Source organism: Armigeres subalbatus, chromosome 2 (genome assembly GCF_024139115.2).
Source record: "Armigeres subalbatus isolate Guangzhou_Male chromosome 2, GZ_Asu_2, whole genome shotgun sequence".
NCBI classification, from domain to species: domain Eukaryota; kingdom Metazoa; phylum Arthropoda; class Insecta; order Diptera; family Culicidae; genus Armigeres; species Armigeres subalbatus.
The window spans coordinates 178,705,420-178,727,782 of NC_085140.1; the positions used below are offsets into that span (position 1 = coordinate 178,705,420).

The following is a 22,363-nucleotide window of genomic DNA, read 5'->3' on the forward strand; positions in this document are numbered from 1 at the left end:
ATAAACACAGCGCTTCAATATTTTCCGATTCTCTTATCTAGGGTATAGACTTTCATATGCTATATAAATTAGACAATTTGGAGATAGTAAATTTTCCGATTAATGGCCACCCTGTTCCCCATAGTGCAACGTTGGTTATGACTTAAGTGAGCATTATTTTCACATTATTATTACAAAGGATGGTTAACAATAATGTAAAAGGGTTATAAAACTGAAAAACGCACTCGGCACCCTTACTTGTTCTTGAAATATTAATTTTAAGATGGTGTGGTTGAAAATCAAAATTTCTTATAATTTCGTGGATGCATAATTAAAGGTTTAAAGCTTATATTTCTATTTATATTGATTTTTACCAAGGTTTTTACTTAACTATAGATTATTTACAATAATAATTTGGGGAGATGCGCAGTACTAATGATCGGCAGAATATAAAACTTTGGATACATGTCAGCTAGGTGCGGTATTTCCAAGTAAGGACAAGGTCACCTCCAAGATTAAGAATCGCCCAATCCTTAAATGCATTTACAAAATCATCAAAATCTTAGTTTCTGCCTGAATCAGAGATGATTTAAAACAACGATGATGGTTTTAATCGTGAAAATTAGATTTAGGTTAATTCAGATATTGTCATAAAGCTAAAAGCCAAAAAATCAACATAAAACATTTTTAGGCCAAACATGATTTCTCGGGTACTTATTCAAAAGGACGTATGTGATTTTGTAAACAAAGATTCAAACGTCGATTTGTCCAATCTGATAGCACTCCCACGCAAACCATCACCACAAACAGGTAGGGGAAGCCTTCGGCTAGCTGTTGGTGGTGTTGGTTTGCGTGGGAGTGCCATCAGATTGGACACTTCGACGTTTGAATCTTTGTTTACAAAATCACATACGTCCTTTTGAATAAGTACCCGAGATTTGTACATAATCCCTAGAAGTGCAGAAAATGTGTCACCCGTTCTAAATAAATTCAGCACATTTTTTTTTATATAATTTTTATATTAAATATAAAATATAGGCATCATAAAAACACCTTTTTCAAGCCTTTTTAATTATTTATTTATTTATTCAGACTAAGGCCGAAGTGGCCTGTGCGGTATATAAGAGTCTTCTCCATTCGGCTCGGTCCATGGCTACACGTCGCCAACCACGCAGTCTACGGAGGGTCCGCAAGTCATCTTCCACCTGATCGATCCACCTTGCCCGCTGCGCACCTCGCCTTCTTGTGCCCGTCGGATCGTTGTCGAGAACCATTTTCACCGGGTTACTGTCCGACATTCTGGCTACGTGCCCGGCCCATCGCAGTCGTCCGATTTTCGCGGTGTGAACGATGGATGGTTCTCCCAACAGCTGATGCAACTCGTGGTTCATTCGCCTCCTCCACGTGCCGTCCGCCATCTGCACCCCACCATAGATGGTACGCAGCACTCCTTTCGAAAACTCCAAGTGGGCGTTGGTCCTCCACGAGCATCGTCCAGGTCTCGTGTCCGTAGAGGACTACCGGTCTAATGAGGTTTTTGTAGATAGTCAGTTTGGTACGGCGGCGAGCTCTATTCGATCGAAGCGTCTTGCGGAGTCCAAAGTACGTACGATTTCCAGCCACTATGCGTCTCCGAATTTCTCTGCTGGTGTCATTTTCGGCAGTCACCAGTGAGCCCAAGTACACAAATTCTTCTACCACCTCGATTTCGTCACCACCGATGCAAACTCGCGGTGGGTGGCTCACATTGTCTTCTCTTGAACCTCTGCCTATCATGTACTTCGTCTTCGACGTGTTGATGACTAGTCCGATCCGCTTAGCTTCCCTCTTCAGTCTGATGTAGGCTTCCTCCATCTTCTCAAAGTTACGTGCCATAATATCTATGTCGTCGGCGAAACCAAATAGCTGGACGGACTTATTGAAAATTGTACCACTCGTGTTAATCCCTGCTCTTCGTATTACACCTTCCAAAGCGATGTTGAATAGCAAACACGAAAGACCATCACCTTGCCGTAACCCTCTGCGGGTTTCGAAGGGACTCGAGAGTGCCCTTGAAACTCGAACTACGCACATCACCCGATCCATCGTTGCTTTGATCAACCGTGTCAGTTTATCCGGAAAGCCGTGTTCGTGCATTAGCTGCCATAGCTGGTCTCGATCGATTGTATCATATGCGGCTTTGAAGTCGATGAATAGATGATGTGTGGGCACGTTGTATTCGCGGCATTTCTGCAGTACTTGGCGAATGGCAAACACCTGGTCCGTGGTGGAGCGTTCGCCCATAAAACCCGCCTGGTACTGCCCCACGAACTCCCTTGCAGTTGGTGCTAGTCGACGGCATAAAATTTGGGAGAGTACCTTGTAGGCGGCGTTCAGCAATGTGATTGCGCGGTAGTTGCTACAATACAGCTTATCGCCCTTTTTGTAGATGGGACACACGACACCTTCCATCCACTCCTGCGGCAAAACTTCCTCCTCCCAAATCTTGGTAATGACCCAGTGCAGCGCTCTAGCCAGTGCCTCACCACCGTGTTTAAATAGCTCTCCTGGTAGTTGGTCAACTCCAGGGGCTTTGTTGTTCTTGAGCCGGCCAATCTCCTCCTGGATTTCCTGGAGATCCGGAGCCGGTAGAATTATGTCCTGCGCGCGTTCTCCCAGGTCCATCACCATACCGCCATCTTCGTCTGCCACATCGCCATTCAGGTGTTCTTCGTAGTGCTGCCGCCACCTTTGGATCACCTCACGCTCGTTCGTAAGAAGGTTCCCGTTTATGTCCTTACACATATCGGGCTGTGGCACGTGGCCCTTACGTGAACGGTTTAACTTCTCATAGAACTTTCGTGTGTTATTAGCGCGGTGCAGTTGCTCCGTTTCTTCACGGTCTCGATCTTCCTGCTGGCGCTTTTCCTCCGGAAAATCGAGTTTTGTCTGTTCCGCGCCTGTTTATATTGTGCCTCGTTCGCCCTCGTGCGGTGTTGCAGCAATCTCGCCCATGCTGCATTCTTCTCTTTCATTAACTGTTCACATTCGCCGACATAACAATCGTTTCTCTGATCCGGAGCACCGTGCAAAGTGCAGCGGCTACGGTGCTACCAATGACGGATAGAATATCTCTCCAGCCAGCTTCAAAATAAACTGCGCCTAGCTGCTCTTTCGTTGGAAGTGCCACTTCCTTTTTTAAACTGGTACTGAAACTTCATTAATCAGCGTTTATTGATACTTATGTCAAAGACAAGGCATTACAAAGGTGTTTCATGGGAAAAAACAACAGAATTCAAAGGAGTTTTACTATGTTACAAGAGTTACTGCTTAGGGTGGCCAACTTGCCCCACTTTCCCTAGCCCTTCTTCTTACCTCCAGTCCAGCAAGTATATTCTGCTTATAACTTTTACTTTTACATTACTTTTACTATGCTCGTTATATGTACCGAAAAATCTACCTCCGTAACTATCCCTGGAAACGATAAATCCATTGTATTTCAACATTGTTTGAAAGTATGTCACCCAAGCATATAAATTCATTGACAAATGTGCTCCATCCTCAAATAGGCACGTTCCCCATATTCATTCATCATTTGCGACCTTGTTCAGCAGATTGGGATGGACACTCTTCGTCGAGACATTGAGGTCGTTGCACGTGCCGCTATTGCCGTGTAAATCATTGCAATCCATCACTTTAGCGTCTCGTTGGTGATTTTTTTTTAGATGCCTCGTATATGTTGCACTGCATATCACGCCATCCGATCCGTTAGTCGTACCCGTGGTTATCATTTCGGTGTGCCGTTCACTGGAAGTGGGTTTGGAGTGTTATTTTCGATCGTTTACTCCATTACGTTGTGATCGTGTGCAGAAGAAGCCCCAAAAGAAGAGAAAGGACGTAGTCCGATGATGTGCCGTACATGTCATATGAGTCTCTGTTGATTCGAATCAACCTTCGGTTAGTGGGTTAGTTTGTTCGACTGATGCCCTCTGTTTGCATTTCATACGTGGGGTAAACATAACTCAGCATTGAATGCGACCAGGCGCGGAACAATCAAAATCAACTCTTTAATTTAAAATATTAACAGGGAAGCTTTTCTGTTATTCGATTTATATTCAGTATTAATATATTCAGCTTTACACGACATTAAAGTATCGCCCAGTGTGGTTCCTTGGATTGGCGTGATAGCGATCCGGGGGCCGTTACGACTCCCTTAAAGGGACCTTTGGTACTCTTCTTGGTCGTAATATATAACAAGATCTGATTGTCAGGTCAAGATGATGAGTGCTACTGCGAAATACATTATAACATTATAACTGTAACATAGTGCTTGCGACATTATAGATTGCATTAAAATGTATAACTGAGCGAATACTTTAAAACCAGTAAGTTAAGTAAATTTTTATTATTATGGAGATAGTAAACCTGTCGCTTTTGTAAAAGCTCAGCTCAGCTTCGATGTAACTAACTAACAAATCTTATAATGTTCTGATATTACAATTTGTTAGATCAAAAACGTTCTTAACAAATCCACTTTAAGTTCAGTATCAACCGAGCGAAAGATAGAGATAAGGATCGTTGAGTACGCTTCGACGATTGCCTTTGAGTATACTCACTGGGTTTTATCAATTCGATCGTAGAAGTGGTGAACCTCTTCGTTTCGGAAATACAAAAAAAAGTTGCCAAAAGAATCTTTCAACGTAACTACATATCTACATTCTTGGCTGCGCTGGCCTACAAATCCTTGACCTTGGCCGTGGAAATATCAATAACCACTTGAATAAACGTGATTCGATGCGATTTCCGCTGCTTTGTTTTCATTCGAATGACGTAATTAATGAAGTGGGTATTGAAGATGATGGTATTACATATCACTGCCGCCTATACGAAGTGATTACTCAATGAGCTGTGTTGGAGTAAACGTAGCAATGACCCCATCCAATAGTCTTCAGCGTGTCGTTTGTTGGAACGTGTACTTAAGACACCGAAGCAAGTTATATCATTCTTGTTCATAGTTGGATGCCTTAAGCTTGAGGCATATTGTAACATGATTGAAGATTGATAATGTTTGAGTTTATTTTATAGCCGTAAAATGTTGGAAATAACGGCGAGCAGGAAAATACCGTTGATACGAATACCAAACAGGCTACATTTAAGTAGTAGGGTAAATGTCTGTTTTTAGACTCCTTGAGGAAGTGGTTATATCTGTTCAATGGCAAGTTAGAAACAAGTGGAAATCCCACCAATGAATAAGATAATGGAAGTCTTATATTTGAACTAGAAATTTGACATTTTGTACCTTATTACCGGTAATAAAACATTCTAAATAACTTTGGTTGAGGCAATTTGACGATATTATGTCCACCATGAAGTTGGTATAAAAAGCGGGTTTTATCCCATTGATAATAGGTATATGAATTTGAAGTATGCTATTTTTGTAATATCCTTCAAATTTGTGTTTGAATCATATCAAACTCAATACATCTTCAAAGATAACATAATCAATTATCAATTGCATACATTATTAGCACAATTTCATGAAATTTTTACCCTTGGCCTGCAGTGTTGTCCTGCACTTAGTGCTAAACATTCTGCTCTTTGATTTTACTCCATCTAAACGATTTTATAGTCTTAGCTAAGTAAGTTCAACTAATAGAGGGTTATTTAAATTTTCTAAATGTCATGGCAAACTGTCAAAAAAAAATGCACACCAGAGCCACAGGAGCGCGCGCTGAGAATACACTCCAATTTGACAGTTTGCCATGACATTTAGAAAATTCAAATATCCCTCTATTAGTTGAACTTACTTAATTAAGACGATAAAATCGTTTAGCTGGAGTAAAGTCAACAAGCAGAATTTTTTGCCCTGAGTGTAGGACAACACTGTTGGCCTGTGGAGTTCAATTTGGGCTAATGTCGCATTTCGATGGTTTTTTATATGATGATGATGACGATGATGATGATACAGGGTGGCCAGTGAATCGAGAAATATGCGGGAATCGAAAGTCCATGCGGGAAATGCTTGAAAAAGTCGGGAATTTCTTGAAATTATACAAAAAATCGGGAAAAAAGTCACCAATTGTTCATTTTATAAATTTATGTATAATTATTCTAGTGTAAAGCATGGCAAAACCTAATTTATTTTTTTAAATGGATTGGCCTTTCCACGTAACGTTTGAAACTATTTGAGTAACTATCCGGCTTTGTCAGAGTATGATGAAAATGGCATTGCTGTAGTGATTATGAAAGCAACATGCCACACCATGCCACGCCATACGCTTCGGAAGGCTTCTGAGACCAAGGAAATCTCCGAGGGTCCTAGAAAAAGATAATTAGCATTTCATTGCAGCTTGTAGATCCCTGAAGAAGATGCTTGTTCGATATTTTCTTGAAAGTGACTCGAGTTTTGCCTGGAAACTCTATGGACCGTAATCGAGTATATCCAATTATGTTCGATTCCAGGCGCACATCTCAACAATCTCTGGTCATTCGTTGTTAACATCTTGTTTTATCACATGGTAATGATGTACAGGAGAAGTGCTTTAGATTATAGAACATAATTTAATCGTAAACCAGCATAAGGGTGAAGCAAAGACTGCCATAAACAATAAAGTATGATGCTATAACAATATCAGGATGTGTATCAATAGTAAAAATAATCAAATCCATAAAATTCTGTAGTCAAGGTAAAATAAGTTTCATTAACTCAAAATAGATTGAGGCAAAAATAAGTGATAGGTAACAAGCAATGAAAGACATAAAGGTTATAATTATTATTATCTTAATTGAAAAGATTTAAGCTCTGGACTGACTGATCTCTTAAACACCGTGTTAGAGAAGATGGATGCCAAAATATTAGCAGATGCAAACATGTTTATTCGCTCAACGGATTTTTCAATTTATTTGTGGTTAAATCGTTAACTTTAGCAAAATCAGCAATGATTCGAATTGTTCTGGGCTATCATTTTGAATCTGAAAAATCAATTTTCCCAACAGTTCTTCTAGATTAATTTTTTTTAAAACGGTTTAATTTCAACAGCTTAAAACTGTTATACCGTTCAGTTCTATTTTCTGTGGATTTGAACCACGAGTGAATCACGAGATTCAAATATTTTTCGTTTGTTTCCAATCCATTTTGATCCACAATTTGCCTTTTTAAAGAGCAATTTTTTTTTCATGAAATGAAGAATTTTTCAAACAAGAATAGAACACTGCTGGGGGAAACCAGCGAGTTTGTTCTATTTCACTCAAGATTTGAAAAACGTTCAAAAATTTGCAATGAAACTGAATCATTGCTGATTTCATTCTTAGAAGCCTTAAAAAATTGAGCTTAAATTATTCAAAAAATTGACTGAGCCAATAAAACTTGATAAAATTTTTGACAGTAAATGTCGAGAAGTAGGAGGTTGAGGGTTCGAGTCATACCAAGACACGTGGATTCTTTTCCGCAAGTTTCATTTCAATTTGTCGATTTCGAGACATTTGCTGTGCATATGCGCAGCTAAGATATTTAACAAAAAATGTAATCGTCAACTCACTTTTAGAAGAAATTATGACTATTCACGTTTTTTTTAATCTTCAAAATTATATCGGGAATTTTTCAAAAATATCGGGAAAAAGTCGGGAAATATGCGGGAATTTTAAAATGTAAGTCAAGTGGTCACCCTTGATACTACCATCTATTGTAGCAAGGCACCTACCGGTAGCACTGGTCATATCTGACAAGCGATTTGATCGTGCTTATATTATTGTTTGTATTTCATCAAACTCCTGTATGAAGGGCCAAAAATAGGTGGGGTGGTTCCATAAGCAGATACACTTATGCGAATCAACGGGGTGAATAGAGAATCTCCTTACAGAAGACCAATAAATGGAGAGAAGAGCCCGCTATTTATTCACGAAATGTTTACAATGGGGAGGTGCTATGAATGAACACAATGACGTTTGAGCGGTGCGCTGTTTACTAAAAATGAACACTCTTTCCTACATCGAGTTCATTCAAAACGAATTTTAGCACCGCGTCAAATAATGAACCTATGCACTGCCTCATAGGAAGATGGCAAACCCACTCTTCCTATCCAAATCGCCTCAATCGGGTGCCCTGATTGTTACATTTCGATGGTTTTTTATATGCTCAAAAAACAATTTACCCAACTCTATCAAAATTTCAGTTGAATATCGTTATTTTTGTATAGAAAACTAGGGGAAAAAAACTACTGTATAAAACAAATGCGAAAAATATTCTTACATTGTTAACGCCAACCTATTCGGCCAGATGACTTTTTCGGTCAAATGACCTGTTTGACCGTATATCCATTTCGGCCAATAAACTTTTGGTCTAATGACGTAGTTTTTTCGAATCGAGTGCAAAAACGTACGAGTGATTTGATACGCAAGATGCGCGATGCCAAGTCAGGTTTGCCGGGCCCAACCAAGCACTATAGAGCCCGCCTGTGAAGATTTTTGGCCTAATAAATAAATTGCAAAATCTTTTTCATAATTTACTTTTACCTTCAACAAGTTTCGGACAGGGACTAGAAACCCAATCTAAATAACCAAATGGATGGGTACCTCTACCAAATATTGTTATATTGTTATTGGCCATGTCCGCCTTGGTGGTGGCAGGCCCCATGATTACTTTCGCTCTTTTACTATGCTTAGTATAGTAATAGTTAAGTATTCGTTGTACATATGCCAGTGTTGTAAAATGTCATTTGCATTCGTTTGTATAATTTTCCCAGAATTTTTTTCAGAAGGTAGCTATCAATTCATGTTGTACGACGAACTTATAGCGCTTGAATGGACCTACAACTTTGTCTAACAAGACTTTGCTGTAAATATGCAATCTGGGGCGTGGGAGGCAAAATGTCATTCAAATGACATTATGTCAAATGACACGTGACATTTTGGAGAGTTTTCACTCTCCAGCCTTTGATGTTATACTTAGAGCAATGTACCCTTGGACAAAAATATAACCCTACTCAAGCGTTATGAGTACATTCAAAATTATGGAAGAAATTTTGCTTCTAAAGAAAGTTATGAACAAATTAGTCAAATGACATGCAGATGACATTTTACAAGCCTGCATATGACTAAGGGTGAGCGTGATGAAAATAATGGTTATAGAATTTAAAAAGAAAACGAATGTTAAGACCAAGTGCTACTGGAGGACTCCAAACGGGCCAGTGTAATGTGGGGTAGGATTAAAGAAATTAACTAATTAATAGTAGAATTAATTTTTCCACGCACCAATTTCAGAATAGTTAGTTTCCACGCATCAAATTCTTAGAAGCGCGAGAGAGGGCCTAAACTCTGCATCATATTACATTCATTCCCCAAATCAGTGCGTTACTATGTTACTATCTACAAAAACTGCTGCTATGCATTCAAATAAATTCAAACAAATGTTAATTGATGGAAATAGCTGAATCTATCTCCCTAAAGTGAAATTTTGACTTCTCTTATGTGCTTTGTTCGTTAAATTTTAAAATACACGAGAAAGGCACCATCACCGCTAGGTGGATTATACTGTTTTTTTAACCGTTGTGTGGCCGGCAAAAAAACACCCTTAACAGGCCGGCAGGGTACCCGGGTATCCACGAAACTAAAATGCTTATATCTCTGGAAGTTTAGAACCGATTTCAACAATTTTGGTCTTATTCGATTCATAATTTTTTTTTTATCAAGATGTTGCCAGGATGAACCGATTCGGTCAATTCGATTCCTGGAAAATCCGGATTTCCAGAAACATGTCCTGCATAAATGATGCTGATCGTGTAATTCGGTAGCTAATCAGCAATATGGGTATCAAACTTCTTGAAATTTCATCAGCAGATTGATTTTTAGTGATTTGGGTCCAACAGAAGTGCAGACTTTCGATTGGCCATTCCATAACAGGCTCCTCGAGGCGCGAGATGTAATAGGTGGCCATGAACATTGTTCGATGGAACATCAACAATATGGGTATCAAACTCCTTGAAATTAACTCTTGCGCATGTCCTCATGATACTAGGTTCACCAGACAAGTTGACTCCGGAGTGGCCATTCTGGAACAGGTTCCCCGGGAGCCGGGGTTGGCCAAAAACATTTCTCATTGGAACCCCAACAATATGGGTGTCAAACTTCTTGAAATTGTCTCAAGTGTTTATTTCTGATCTATTTGGGTTCATCAAACAAGTTCACCCCGGATTGCCAATTCCGGAATAGGTTCCCTGAGGAGTCAAGAGTGTTCATAAACATTTTCAAAGCCGCATTTTGTTTTAAATCAATTTTTCTAGCAATGTGAGTGCAAAATCAATGCAAGGACCACTCATTGACGCCGGGTGACCAGCAGGAGACCCACCATAAGATTCCTGACACTCGGAGATGATCGATTCCAGAAATTCTTCTAGACAGATGTGACTTTTCATAAACCGTTTGTTTTAACATTGTCACGTCAAAACCAATACATGCACTACTCTTCGATCCATGCTAGGTGGCCTCTATCTGATTCTACAAAAGTTTGTTCTAGAAATTTGCGCCTTTTTTACAAACAATAAAAAGTTATCCTTGGGAAGCTCCAGATCATCCGGAGCAGTAGTCAATTCTTGAAATTCGTCATTTGTTGTGAGAGCAAAATTAATGCAAGGGCTACCTGGTGGTCCCCAAATGGTGCTCCAAAAGTGAAGGGTCGTCCAGAGCAGTGGTCAGTAATTTTGTTCGTTCTAGAAACTTTTTTCGAAAACCGTTTGTAATAGCAGTATAGAAGCAGAGTCTTTGCTCGCGCTTAGACTTTTTTTTTTTTTTTTTTGCTTTATTAATGTGTTTTTTTAATTCTAGGATTAAGTTCAACACAGAACTCGCGCTTAGTATCTTAAGGGCGTAACTGTATTGATCGATTTCTCTTCATCGATTTTATTTTTGCTTCAGGTGGAAGATGCAATTATCCTTCATTACAACCATGAACCTTCGGAAAACTACCGCAATTCACTACATTGATAAAAAGAAAACATCATCGAAGATAAATCGATCAATACAGTTACGCCCCTATGATTCTAAGTGCGATATTGCGAATATCATTCATTGATCCCGAGTGGCTACCAAAAAGTCCTCCTGAAATACCGGAATTTCCGAGGCAGTCGTCATTTCTTACATTTTGTTTTCAACAGTTTCGTAATCGTGAACCATTTTTTGTAACAAAGTAAAAAAATAAGAAGATACCTATTCCGAATATTCGTCTTATAATATTATCTTCATTAATCTTTTTTTTAATAATGTGATTTTTAAATAAAATGAATGCAAGTACCACTAATTGATTCCGGGTAGCCACTATATGAACCTTCGGAAGTTCCGGAACATCCGGAAAAGCGTTCAATTTTTGATTTTTTTTAAAATAAGGTCCACTGATAATCTGTGTAAAAAAATATCTGTAACTAGATGCACTCCCTCAGTAGATGACGAAACTGGCTAGTCTAATAAGTTTCGTCGTTCCAGTTTCAAAATCTACATGCCTGTCCGTGAAGACCGATCAACGACGGATTAGACGTTTAGCCTGAAGATGATCCTGTATGAATTTCGGGAGTACAACTTGCAGACTCACCCTCTGTTTATTGATTTCAAAACAGCGTTCGGTTCAGTGAAAATAAATTAGCTGTGTGAGATAATGTCTGAACATGGTTCTCCGGCGAAGCTGATTACGATGATACGTGCAACGTGTGATGGCTCGAAATAAAGTATTCGGGTTGCAGACGACGTATCAACCGCATTTGTGATCGTGGGGAGATTGAAACAAAGCGCTGCGCTTCCATTTTTTTGTTAATACACCCGATTCTTTTTTTAAGGCTCCCCCAGACCTAAGCGATTTCATCACCGCGACGGCGACAACTAGTCGCCGCGATTCTATCGTTGGGACGCTGCATGCAATGTTCTATTTACGCTTCTATACCAATGGCGACAGAATCGTTGTCGACAAGCGATAGAATCGTTGTCGCTAAGCGATAGAATCGCGTCGCGACTGTCGCGTCGCGTGTGTTTGGGGGAACCTTTATACGGGGGATGCGTTCCGTGTAAAAAAAGTTTTCAGTTCAAAATTCGAAAATCCGTGTAAAAAAAGTGTTATGATTTCTCGACGAATCATGCAAAATGGAGCAACATTGCAAAAATTGTATGGGATTTATTTTACACGGCCATGTAAAACATAATCGGGTGTATTACACTCGAGAGGGTGATTAGGAGATCTGGCGTGCAGAAGAATCCCAATCAACACAATATCGTATATAATGTCACATAATATGCTAAAGTGGATGTTATATAGGTACTTCCCAATACAATATGTACGTATATCGCCTCCACTTTGCCATCTTATGTTGCATTATATACGATTTTGTGTTGACTGGGATGGCACTATCATCACATGGTCGCATATGCTCCTGATCTTTGCGGACGACATTGACGCCGGCGAGGATAGGCTAAACTATCGACTCTACCAAGACAGAGTACATAGTTGCGGGTAAAGATAAAGGTAGACCAATTGGTGTTAGTGCTGGATGGGGAAGTTGTTGAAGAGTTTGTTTATCTTTGAACACTTGTAACATGTGACAATGACGTTTCCTGTGAAGTGAAAAGACGTCCTCTTATTCGCTTCTATTTGATGCTCTGGACAAAATTTCAGCCAAATCGGTCAACGTTTGGGCGGTGCTAAACTTATGGGAAAATATATGCAGAAACATCCAAAAACGGTGATTTGTAGTTAGACGGCACAATTTACGATGAAAAACTATGATACTCATTCAGATCTTGCGGAATTAAATACAGAATGTTATGCTGAAAACTGCGAGTAGATTAGAGTTTGTAAGGCAAAGATATTAGCATTTTACTGGAGTGTTGTATGGGTGAATTTATTTCTTTTCGATGGTAAAAGAAACGAAATTTGCCCAAATCTCACTTCAAAGAAATGCTAATATCTTCGCCGGGCAAACACTAATTTTCTCGCGGTTTTCTGCAAAACATTCTGTATTAAATTTCTCAAGATCTGAATGCGTATCATAGTTTTTTATCGTAAATTGTGCCGCCCAACTGCAAATCACTGTTTTTGGATGTTTCTGCATACATTTTCCCATATAAACTTGCAACAAGTTTAGCACCGCCCAAACGTTGACCGACTTGGCTGAAATTTTGTCCAGAGCATCGGGCATCAAATAGAACGGAATGAGAGGACGGCCCATCAAAAAAATTGAAAAAAGTTTTTTCCATACTAATTTGAGCCACCCTAAGCCACCTATGAGCCCTCGAGGAACCTGTTCTGGGATGGCCAACTGCACGTCTGATGGACCCAAATCAATAAATATCAAGAAGTTTGATACATCATTGCTATCAGTATAATCTATGCAGGACATGTCCCTACAAATCTGGTATTCCCGGTAATCCGAGGGACCGGACCAGCCCGTCCTAAGACAGCACGATAAAGGACAAAATTCTGAATTGAATGAGCCCAAAATGGTTGAAAACGGTTAAAAATTGTCTTAGATATGAGCATTTTAGTTTCATTGGTACCCGGTACCCTGCCGGCCATTAAAAGGGTAAAACAATGTCAGAACCCCCCCCCCCCCCACCCCCAACTACTCCTTATTAAAAATTTCAGTTAACCAGTACAATCGATTTTGGCCGTCATTATTGTGGATGTGACAGAGTTTCAACCTCCTACTATGGAAATTCATTTAGATATCGCAAATTGAAATTCAAAAAGGTACCCGGGTACCCAGCCGGCCACACAAGGGTTAATGTGGTTACAGTGACCGGCATAATTAAAAGCCCACTCGCCGTTTTTCATACAAAATGGTCAACTTTGGAGATCTAGATCTCGATTGCGTGTGAACCAATTTTGCTGAAAATTTGACCAGAGCTCAGATATAACTTGAATTTTACCACAACTGAGTTTCGACCATATTGATTCATAGGGTAAAAAATTATTGCGGTAATCAAAATTGGTTCACACGCAATCGAGATCAAGATCTCCAAAGTTGACCATTTTGTATGAAAAACGGCGAGTGGGCTTTTTATTATGCAGGTCACTGTAGATACTCATTCGATTTATGCTCCAATTACATCCTTCTTTATTCCTTTCCAGCCGGGTCTCGATGAAGTTGTGAAGGAATGTCGAAACCGCAACCTTTTCTTCTCCACCGATATCGAAACGGCCATCCAGGAGGCGGAACTTATCTTCATTTCGGTGAACACACCAACCAAAACGTACGGCAATGGAAAGGGACGGGCAGCTGATCTTAAGTTCGTCGAAGGGTGCGCACGAATGATCGCAGAGATGTCCCAGAACAGTAAAATTGTCGTTGAGAAAAGTACCGTCCCAGTCCGCGCTGCTGAAAGCATTATGCACATACTGAAAGCCAACCATAAACCAGGTTTGTATCGATCATAAGGGATGAGCATCTCATTGTAGAATTCTAATTGTGATATATTTCAACAGGTGTCAAATACGATATTCTATCGAATCCTGAATTCCTAGCAGAGGGCACTGCCGTAGAAGATTTACTTAAACCTGACCGAGTATTGATCGGAGGCGAAGAGACTCTAGAAGGGAAAGCAGCGATAGAAAAACTATGCTGGGTTTACGAGCATTGGATTCCGAAGAAAAACATATTGACCACAAACACGTGGAGCTCCGAGCTGTCCAAGCTGGCTGCGAATGCTTTCCTCGCACAAAGGATATCCTCTATCAACTCGCTATCAGCGGTTTGTGAAGCTACTGGAGCAGATGTTTCTGAAGTTGCTCGCGCGGTTGGTTTAGACTCAAGGATTGGGCCTAAATTTTTGCAAGCATCTGTCGGATTTGGTGGTAGCTGTTTTCAGAAGGATATTCTCAATTTAGTGTACATATGTGAGGGTTTGAATCTTACTGAAGTAGCCGCTTATTGGCAGCAGGTGATTGATATGAACGAGTATCAGAAGAACCGGTTCTCGCAGAAAATTATTGAATGTCTGTTCAATACAGTTACCGATAAACGGATATCAATCTTGGGGTTTGCCTTCAAGAAAAACACTGGAGACACTCGGGAAACCCCGGCCATCACTGTATGTAAAACATTGCTCGACGAAGGTGCCCAACTGAACATTTACGATCCGAAAGTAGAACCGGAACAAATCATAGCTGATCTAACCCACCCCAAGGTTACGGAGAGTCCTGAACACGTGAAAAAAGTAGTTCAAATTTTCTCGGACCCATATGATGCTGTTCGTGGTACGCATGCGATAGTGGTATGCACTGAATGGGATGAGTTTATCGTAAGTATGGTTTTAGTTACACTGTTGATGGTGGTTGAGTTGAGTGTGTTTAGCTTAGCTGTGTTTATAGTTTACTTGCGCATTTCTGGGCATGTACACCTTTCAAAAATGGACAAACTTTTTTTCACCGTTTTTTTTTCAAATGGACAATGTTTAGACAAGAAAAAGTTTTTGTTTTAAACTTGTTTTCTTAAGAGTTCGCATCTTGGGATGTATGGACGGTTGGTAGGGAAAATATTTACCTACCTCAAGACAAAACGTTGTCTAAATCAAAAGGGGATTCTTTCAATTTATGAAATTGATTTTTTTTTCAGTGTAAGACTTGACTGATACACTGCCGTGAATCGCATATCTGTCCCATCTTTGCTGAGTTTCCTATTCATATGGAACAAATATGTGATTCACGGCAGTAAAGTAAAATTGTATTACCATCAGGGGCGATGTGCTTTGCTACAGGCGTGCGCCAAACCCTAAAGTAGTATTTGTTCAACGAAAATTCGCTTTTTTGAGAGAGAAACTCTCAGCTGGGTTGCCGAAGATGGCCGAAGGCGAACGAATGTGACGTCACGTCTGGCATACTCAGTACAATTTTTATAATGCAACGTACACACCAGTCAAGCAGTTTGACAAACATTGACTCCGCCTCCAAGAAAACGCTTCGGTTGCTGCTTTGTTTGAACGTGTGTGAAGTTGTTCGAACAATCATTTGGCAGTTGGCGCCTCGGTTGGAAAAAATTAAAACGGTTTGATTTTGGTTTGAGTTGTCGGGGGTGGAGTCAAGGTTTGCCGAACATGTTTGAACATTTGTAGTGAAGTTGCACAAACCCTCAGACGTGACGTTTCACTTCGCCCGCCCACTGTGGGTGACGATGTTTACATTATTTTTTCAACTAATACAGACTTTGGACTTTGGCCCACTTGTTTACTGAAGCACATCGCATGATTGCCATTTTTTTTTCTCTCAAAAATCTTACTCAGTTTTCGTAAACAGGGGATCCACTCAAAAAGTTGATCCCCTATTAAAAAATGTAGGGGAACTGTTCTCTTTTCCATCTTTTACTTACTTGATGAGCTACAGCTCTTCGATGAACCTACGCTGAATGGAATATCCTTCTCCATTGGACTCGATTCTGAGCCAATCGCCTCCAGTCTTCCTGAATGTTAAGCGCCCTCAGGTCCTCTTCAACTGCAAAAAGCCATCGTGTACGCGGCCTTCCGCGAAGCCTACGGCCTCTTCTGGGTTCTTTACTGAATATTATCTTTGCTTGACGTTCTTCCGGCATACGTATCCAGTCCACCGTAGCTCTATTTGCAGCTGCGATACGCCTTTTTACCTCGCGAGTAACATCATTATCGCACGTCATTAATGCTCCAAGATACACAAATTCTTCTACCACTTCAAATCATTCACCATCCAGCACAATTTCACAGCCATCACCACTAATAAACCCACATATTGATCTTCGCTGTCTCAATCTAAAAAGCCTCTTTCACGACACGCCGACCAATATCGATAATATCGGTATCGACCGTAAAGCCCCGGAGCATATGCAATCTTGTGATAATGGTACCGCTTCTACACACACCAACTAGATTCGAGAGTGCAACACCCTGCTTCAATCCATCTAAGGTAACAAATGATGTCAATATTTCATCCGCAACCCTTACACTTGATTGCGATCCGTCCAACGTTACACGAATCAGCCGTATCAGTTTCGCCGGAAAACAATGTTATAGCATAGTTTTCCCTTATTCCTTCCGTTTCACTAAATCGTACGCAGCCTTGAAATCAATAATCAGATGATGTGTCTGCAAGTTGCACTCCCGGAATTAATCAAGGGTTTTTTCTCAGGGTAAACATTTGATCCGTCGCGGTCTCAATCTGTTGAACAGAATACGGGACATAATTTTGTACGCCGATTTAAGGAGAGTAATTCCCTGGTGATTGGCGCACTCCAGTATGTGCCCTTTCTTAAAGAGAGGGCGAATCAGGCCGCCCAACCAGCTAGCAGGCAATTCCTCGTCTTCCCATATTTTCGACATAATATGGTGCAGAACTCCAAGAAGCTGCTCACTGCCATGTTTGAGGTGTTCAGCTGGGAGCTGGTTCTTCCCCGCACCCATATTGTTTTTCAGCTCTTCAATAGCTTTTCTAACCTCATCTAGTGTAGGCGGCTCCACAGCTTGTCCATCGTCGCTTATATTTATTCTGTTCATCGATGCGCCATCACTTCCACTATTGAACAAAGTCTATTCGATCAGGTACCCGACACCAACATCTGGCTTCTGGTAACGTTCTTCTCGTCTGTCACTCTCTGACACTCCACATCGAATCAACCTGTCCTGGGTCGCCTCTGTGCACTGCCTACCACTTCTCGTGCTGTTGTGCTCACCGCTCCATGGATCGACTCCCATAGATCGTTGATGTTGTCGCTAACGTTAATTGCACTTATCCGTTCGTCGAGCTTCTGGCGGTACTCAGCCGATACTCATTTCGCCGACAATCGCTGGATATTGTAACGCATCGTTCGCTGTGATCCTTTGTTCGATACAGTTGACAACCGTGACAACGAGGTAGTGATTAGAGTCAATGTTCGTACCTCTGAATGTCCGCACATCGATAACATCCGAGAAATGGCCCATCCACCAGAACATGGTCTATCTGGTTGCAAGTTGCGCCTTTTGGGTGTTTCCAGGTGTGCTTTCGGATGTTCTTTCGTGCAAAGTAGGTGCTACTTATGGCCATACCTCTGGCAGCAGCGAAATTTACTAACCGTAGGCCGTTATCATTGGTAGCGGAGTGAAGGCTCTCCCTACCGATTATGGGACGGAAAAAGTCCTCTCTACCGACCTGAGCGTTAGCGTCTCCGTAAACAATTTTCACGTCATGCTTTTGAGCAATCTCCATAGGCTTTATCAAGACGTTCATAAGTCCTTATTTCGTTGCCGGGTCGTATGCCAAAAATAACGTTCTCTTTTTCTTCTATCTTCACCTTAATAAAGTAAAAAAAAAATCCTCTATCTCCATTTTTCGTGGTATTTGAGAGGCTTCAGTAAGCTACCTTACCGGGGTCGCGTTACCTACATCGCGCTGGGAGGGTTGCCACCTTAGGTATAGCTGACGCGATACAGCGTTTCGTTATACAGCCCCAGCGGGCAGACGGTGTTTGAGCCGCACCTCCTGGTGAACAGACACTCGAGGCGTACCTTCTCACTCTAACTGATGTCAGCAGGACAACAATGCCCAGGCTGCACTGCCAGCTAAGTACACTGGATTTTGTTTTTACGCGATTTACATTTTCTCAATTTTCCACTCATCCTAAATGTTTAACGCATATTAATTATCATGTGATTTTTCTTCGATTTATTCTGGATTTTTTGAAACATGTTGCGAAGAGTTTGGTGGTAAATTGAAGTCACACGATCAAAAATACGAGCGAAAAAAAATCGTGTAAAAACAAAATCCTGTGTACACGTTTTCCTACCCAGTGAACATAGATTCATCTCTTCGTAAAACAAAGAAATACAGCGCCAATCACGTCGCTCCTTTTTGCTAACATGCGTACTCACCGCTGAAAAAGATAACAAAAATGAGAAACAAATCAAATTCTTTTGCATTGCTTTGTTTTTCGTGGGATGAATATCGGAGCTATTAGATGGAGTCCAGGTGCAGTAACGCTATACAATTTCCATACTCAGGTACGTAGTGAGATAGATAGATAGGGGATAATATAGATAGAGTAGAATAACGGGTATGAACTAAAAACAAAACTAAGTATGCGGACAAGAACCAGATTCGCGGACCGGTCTTGGAAATTTTCAAGCTGGAAATTTTCTCGACTTCCCTGGGCATAAATGTGCAATCCATGATATACAAATGCAAAATTGGTAACTCGGCTTAGAAACCTTGCAGTTATCAATTGTAAAAGTGCTTAGTGAACACTAAGCTGCGAGTGGTCCCAGTGGGGGATGTAATCCCAATAAGAAGAAGAAGTTATATTCATGTTATAAATTTGCTTGACCCATCAGAAACAAAGATCGGACAAATTTCAGCAGCTTCATTTTTATTGTTCTATTTAATTATTGGTTTTGTGCGACAATAAACGCTGTTCGTGCTGCCATACAAAGTAAGTGCGATATCTTTTATTTGATAAACAAACAACGTACATCACTCAATCCATCGTCACAATGTGAATCATCGTGATAGTTTGTCTAGAGAACAACTACTTATTCCATAGAACGACTATTTGCCTTAAGTGTTTGATTTGAATCCGATATGAGTTGTACAAAGTACAACTGCGTCGAACTGCTTGCTTTGAGTGCAGTCACAGGTGAACCGGTAATCTCACAGCTATTGATTTTAAAAGCTTGGAGTCGATTCAGCAAAAGAAATTACCAACCCCACGATTTAATCTCGTCTCTGTTGCCTTTCTCTCACATACAGAAATACGTTTCCTTTCAGAGTCTTAACTACGAACGCATTTACCAGTCGATGATGAAGCCGGCCTACATCTTCGATGGACGTAAGATTCTGTCTCACGAAAAACTCCAGCAGATTGGCTTCCACGTGCAAACAATTGGTAAAAAGCTGAATCGCAACATCTTGACCCGATCATGGGGTAGCATTCCTCAGTTGTAGTAGGAACATTTAGGGTTCACTCCACGTCAATGGATGCAAGGTAAAAACTACGATCAAATACATCTCATTCTAGCATTACCTACCTTTTTAGTAGATAGATTATGATGTATAATTCAAGGTATTACGAATCAGTGACAGTAGACATTTTATTATTTATAAAAACAAAACCCGTCATGACTTGGGTTTTATTACGATCAAAGTATTACAGTGAATTCTAGCAGTAATAATTTGCCAAACGATTTCCAGTTTCCGACATCTCGCAATCATATTACTCGGAAGTTTGTGTATTAATGGCGCATTAAATTTCAGTAAGATGCCATCTACTGAACTGTTTCTATACTTACTTTCAATGCATGATTTCAAGTTTCCTTGATAGTTTAAGGTCATTAAACACAATTTATGCTAAGAACAATGCTGCAATATTAAATCGCACGATACGTGTTTTGCCTTTATCTTTAGTAATATATTTTTTTCAACATACAATCCAATCGTACTCTAGAACGATTTTTTTTTCACAAAAAAATATCTTTAAAACCACTCTATTTCATCACTATTCACAACATAATTACAAAAAATAATATAAGAAATCATGAAATATGTTTATTTTATACTAAAATAGCCGAAAAACGTCCTTACTTTTTGTAGTACATTTGTCATAGCCATGGAGAACCAGAACACTACCCGCCACTGCGAGCAAGTTATACAGGCATACCTCGATAGTACGTACACCTTCGTAATTTTAGTGTACGTACTATCGAAGCGTACGTACTATCGAAGCAAAAAAAATCCGAACAAAAAAATGTTTTTTTGCCTTTTTGTTTATTTGGGAATAGCAGAATATTCATAAAACCATCCGGAAGTCAAAATTTCGATAGAAGGCTCTGTACTCTAAGCATACTTTCTATTTGATATAGTACACAAGGGACCAACAGGATCCAGATTTTTCTTGAAATGGTACCTACATGCAGCATTGAGCAAAATCATCGTCTTTGTACATGTGTGGCTTTTTCTACGAAATACTGTATTTTAATGCTTCAGAAGATTCATAAATTACGTGACATTTACAGGAGTAATGTTTCAAAGATATGTAACACATCGTAAATGATTATGCATGACACTACAACAAGCAACGATTGGGAGACCAAAATATCGCTACATTTTTAGGTGACGTTTTTTATGGATTTCCCCTATAGTTTTATAGGAATGAAAAGCTTTGAGGTTGTCCTGAAGTATCACTGTCGTTGTGACTGTATTGACTCCATCGACGCTTCCTTACCAAAACGACAAACTGCCAGCTATATCAACAGTCGAATCACGTTGGTTTGGAGGAACCTTCATTATGATTCGTAATGATATGAGTACTTAACACTGAGATGAGTATAAAAACAACAAGAAAAATTTCGAAGATGTAAAAACGGGACATTCTAAGTTATTTTAATATTCTCATCTTTAGAAACGTGTCTACGTTTCTCGTACACCAAGATGTAACGAAAATGCTATATGTTCACTCCAAAAACGAAGTGTTGATAAGACTTCCATATACCGAACAACTCAGCTCGACGAATTGAGGTGATGTCCGTCGATAAAGTTTTTTAAATAAAAATCATTGGATGGCGATCTACTCACAACTGCAGCTAGCGTGGAGCTGATATCTGACCAAAATGGCGACGTGGGAAACTATTTTTGGCAACTTGACCACAAGGATGTTTTCGATCATTTAGTAATCTGCGTTCAATCATTTAGTAGTTTGTCAATAACACATTCCAGAGGCTAGATTTCAAAATGTGTAGTATGGTGGACTGCTAATTCAAAGGTTTATCTACAACTCTGCCTAACAGTTCGATGTTTCAATTATACTGGTAATAGAGCTATAGAGCTAGTAGCAGTAGCTTATACTGAATGATTGGAATTTTGTTATCATTTGGTATAAGTCACTGCAACTAACACTGTAACTCCTTCAATGGTGGAATTGAAACATCGATATATTAGGCAGATATATAGAAAAACCTTCGCATCAGAAGTCCACCGTATAACACATTTTGGAATTCAGCCTCTGGAATGAGTTATAGACAAACTACTAAATGATCGAACGCAGATTACTAAATGATCGATAACATCCTTGCTTGACCACTAAGATCCTTTGTTATTCAACATATTCTCGGCCAAACATTGAGATACTTTTTCTGAAAATGTGGGAATTGTTCTTCAGGAAACTAAAGAATTGCTCCTAAACCGCCCCCTGAAATTCTTACAGAATTTCTTTTGAATTTCAGTCTGAAATTATTTCATAACTTTATTTAAACTTGTTTGGAAATTTATGAAAATATTTAGGGTAAAATGCTCAATAATGGACCCCTTAGTAGCGAAATTTTGATCTTTTTGTCATGAGGAGTAGAAATTTTCAAGATATTAATTCTGCTTGACATCTAATACCAAGTTCTGCATCTCCTCTTTACGATACATACATAAAGCACTCAAATACACGACGTTATT

General features: G+C 39.9%; 1 protein-coding gene across 1 annotated transcript in view; it reads left to right on the forward strand.

Moving 5' to 3' along the window:
* The window catches only part of LOC134211307 (UDP-glucose 6-dehydrogenase), a 42,684-nt gene extending 22,227 nt beyond the window's left edge, over positions 1–20,457 (forward strand). Inside the window, exons 3-5 of the mRNA XM_062688050.1 lie at positions 14,063–14,351; positions 14,417–15,231; positions 19,694–20,457. Coding sequence (XP_062544034.1) covers positions 14,063–14,351; positions 14,417–15,231; positions 19,694–19,870 — 1,281 coding nt within the window. The 3' untranslated portion in view covers positions 19,871–20,457. The remainder of the gene's footprint in view (positions 1–14,062; positions 14,352–14,416; positions 15,232–19,693) is intronic.
* The last annotated feature ends 1,906 nt before the right edge of the window (positions 20,458–22,363 follow it).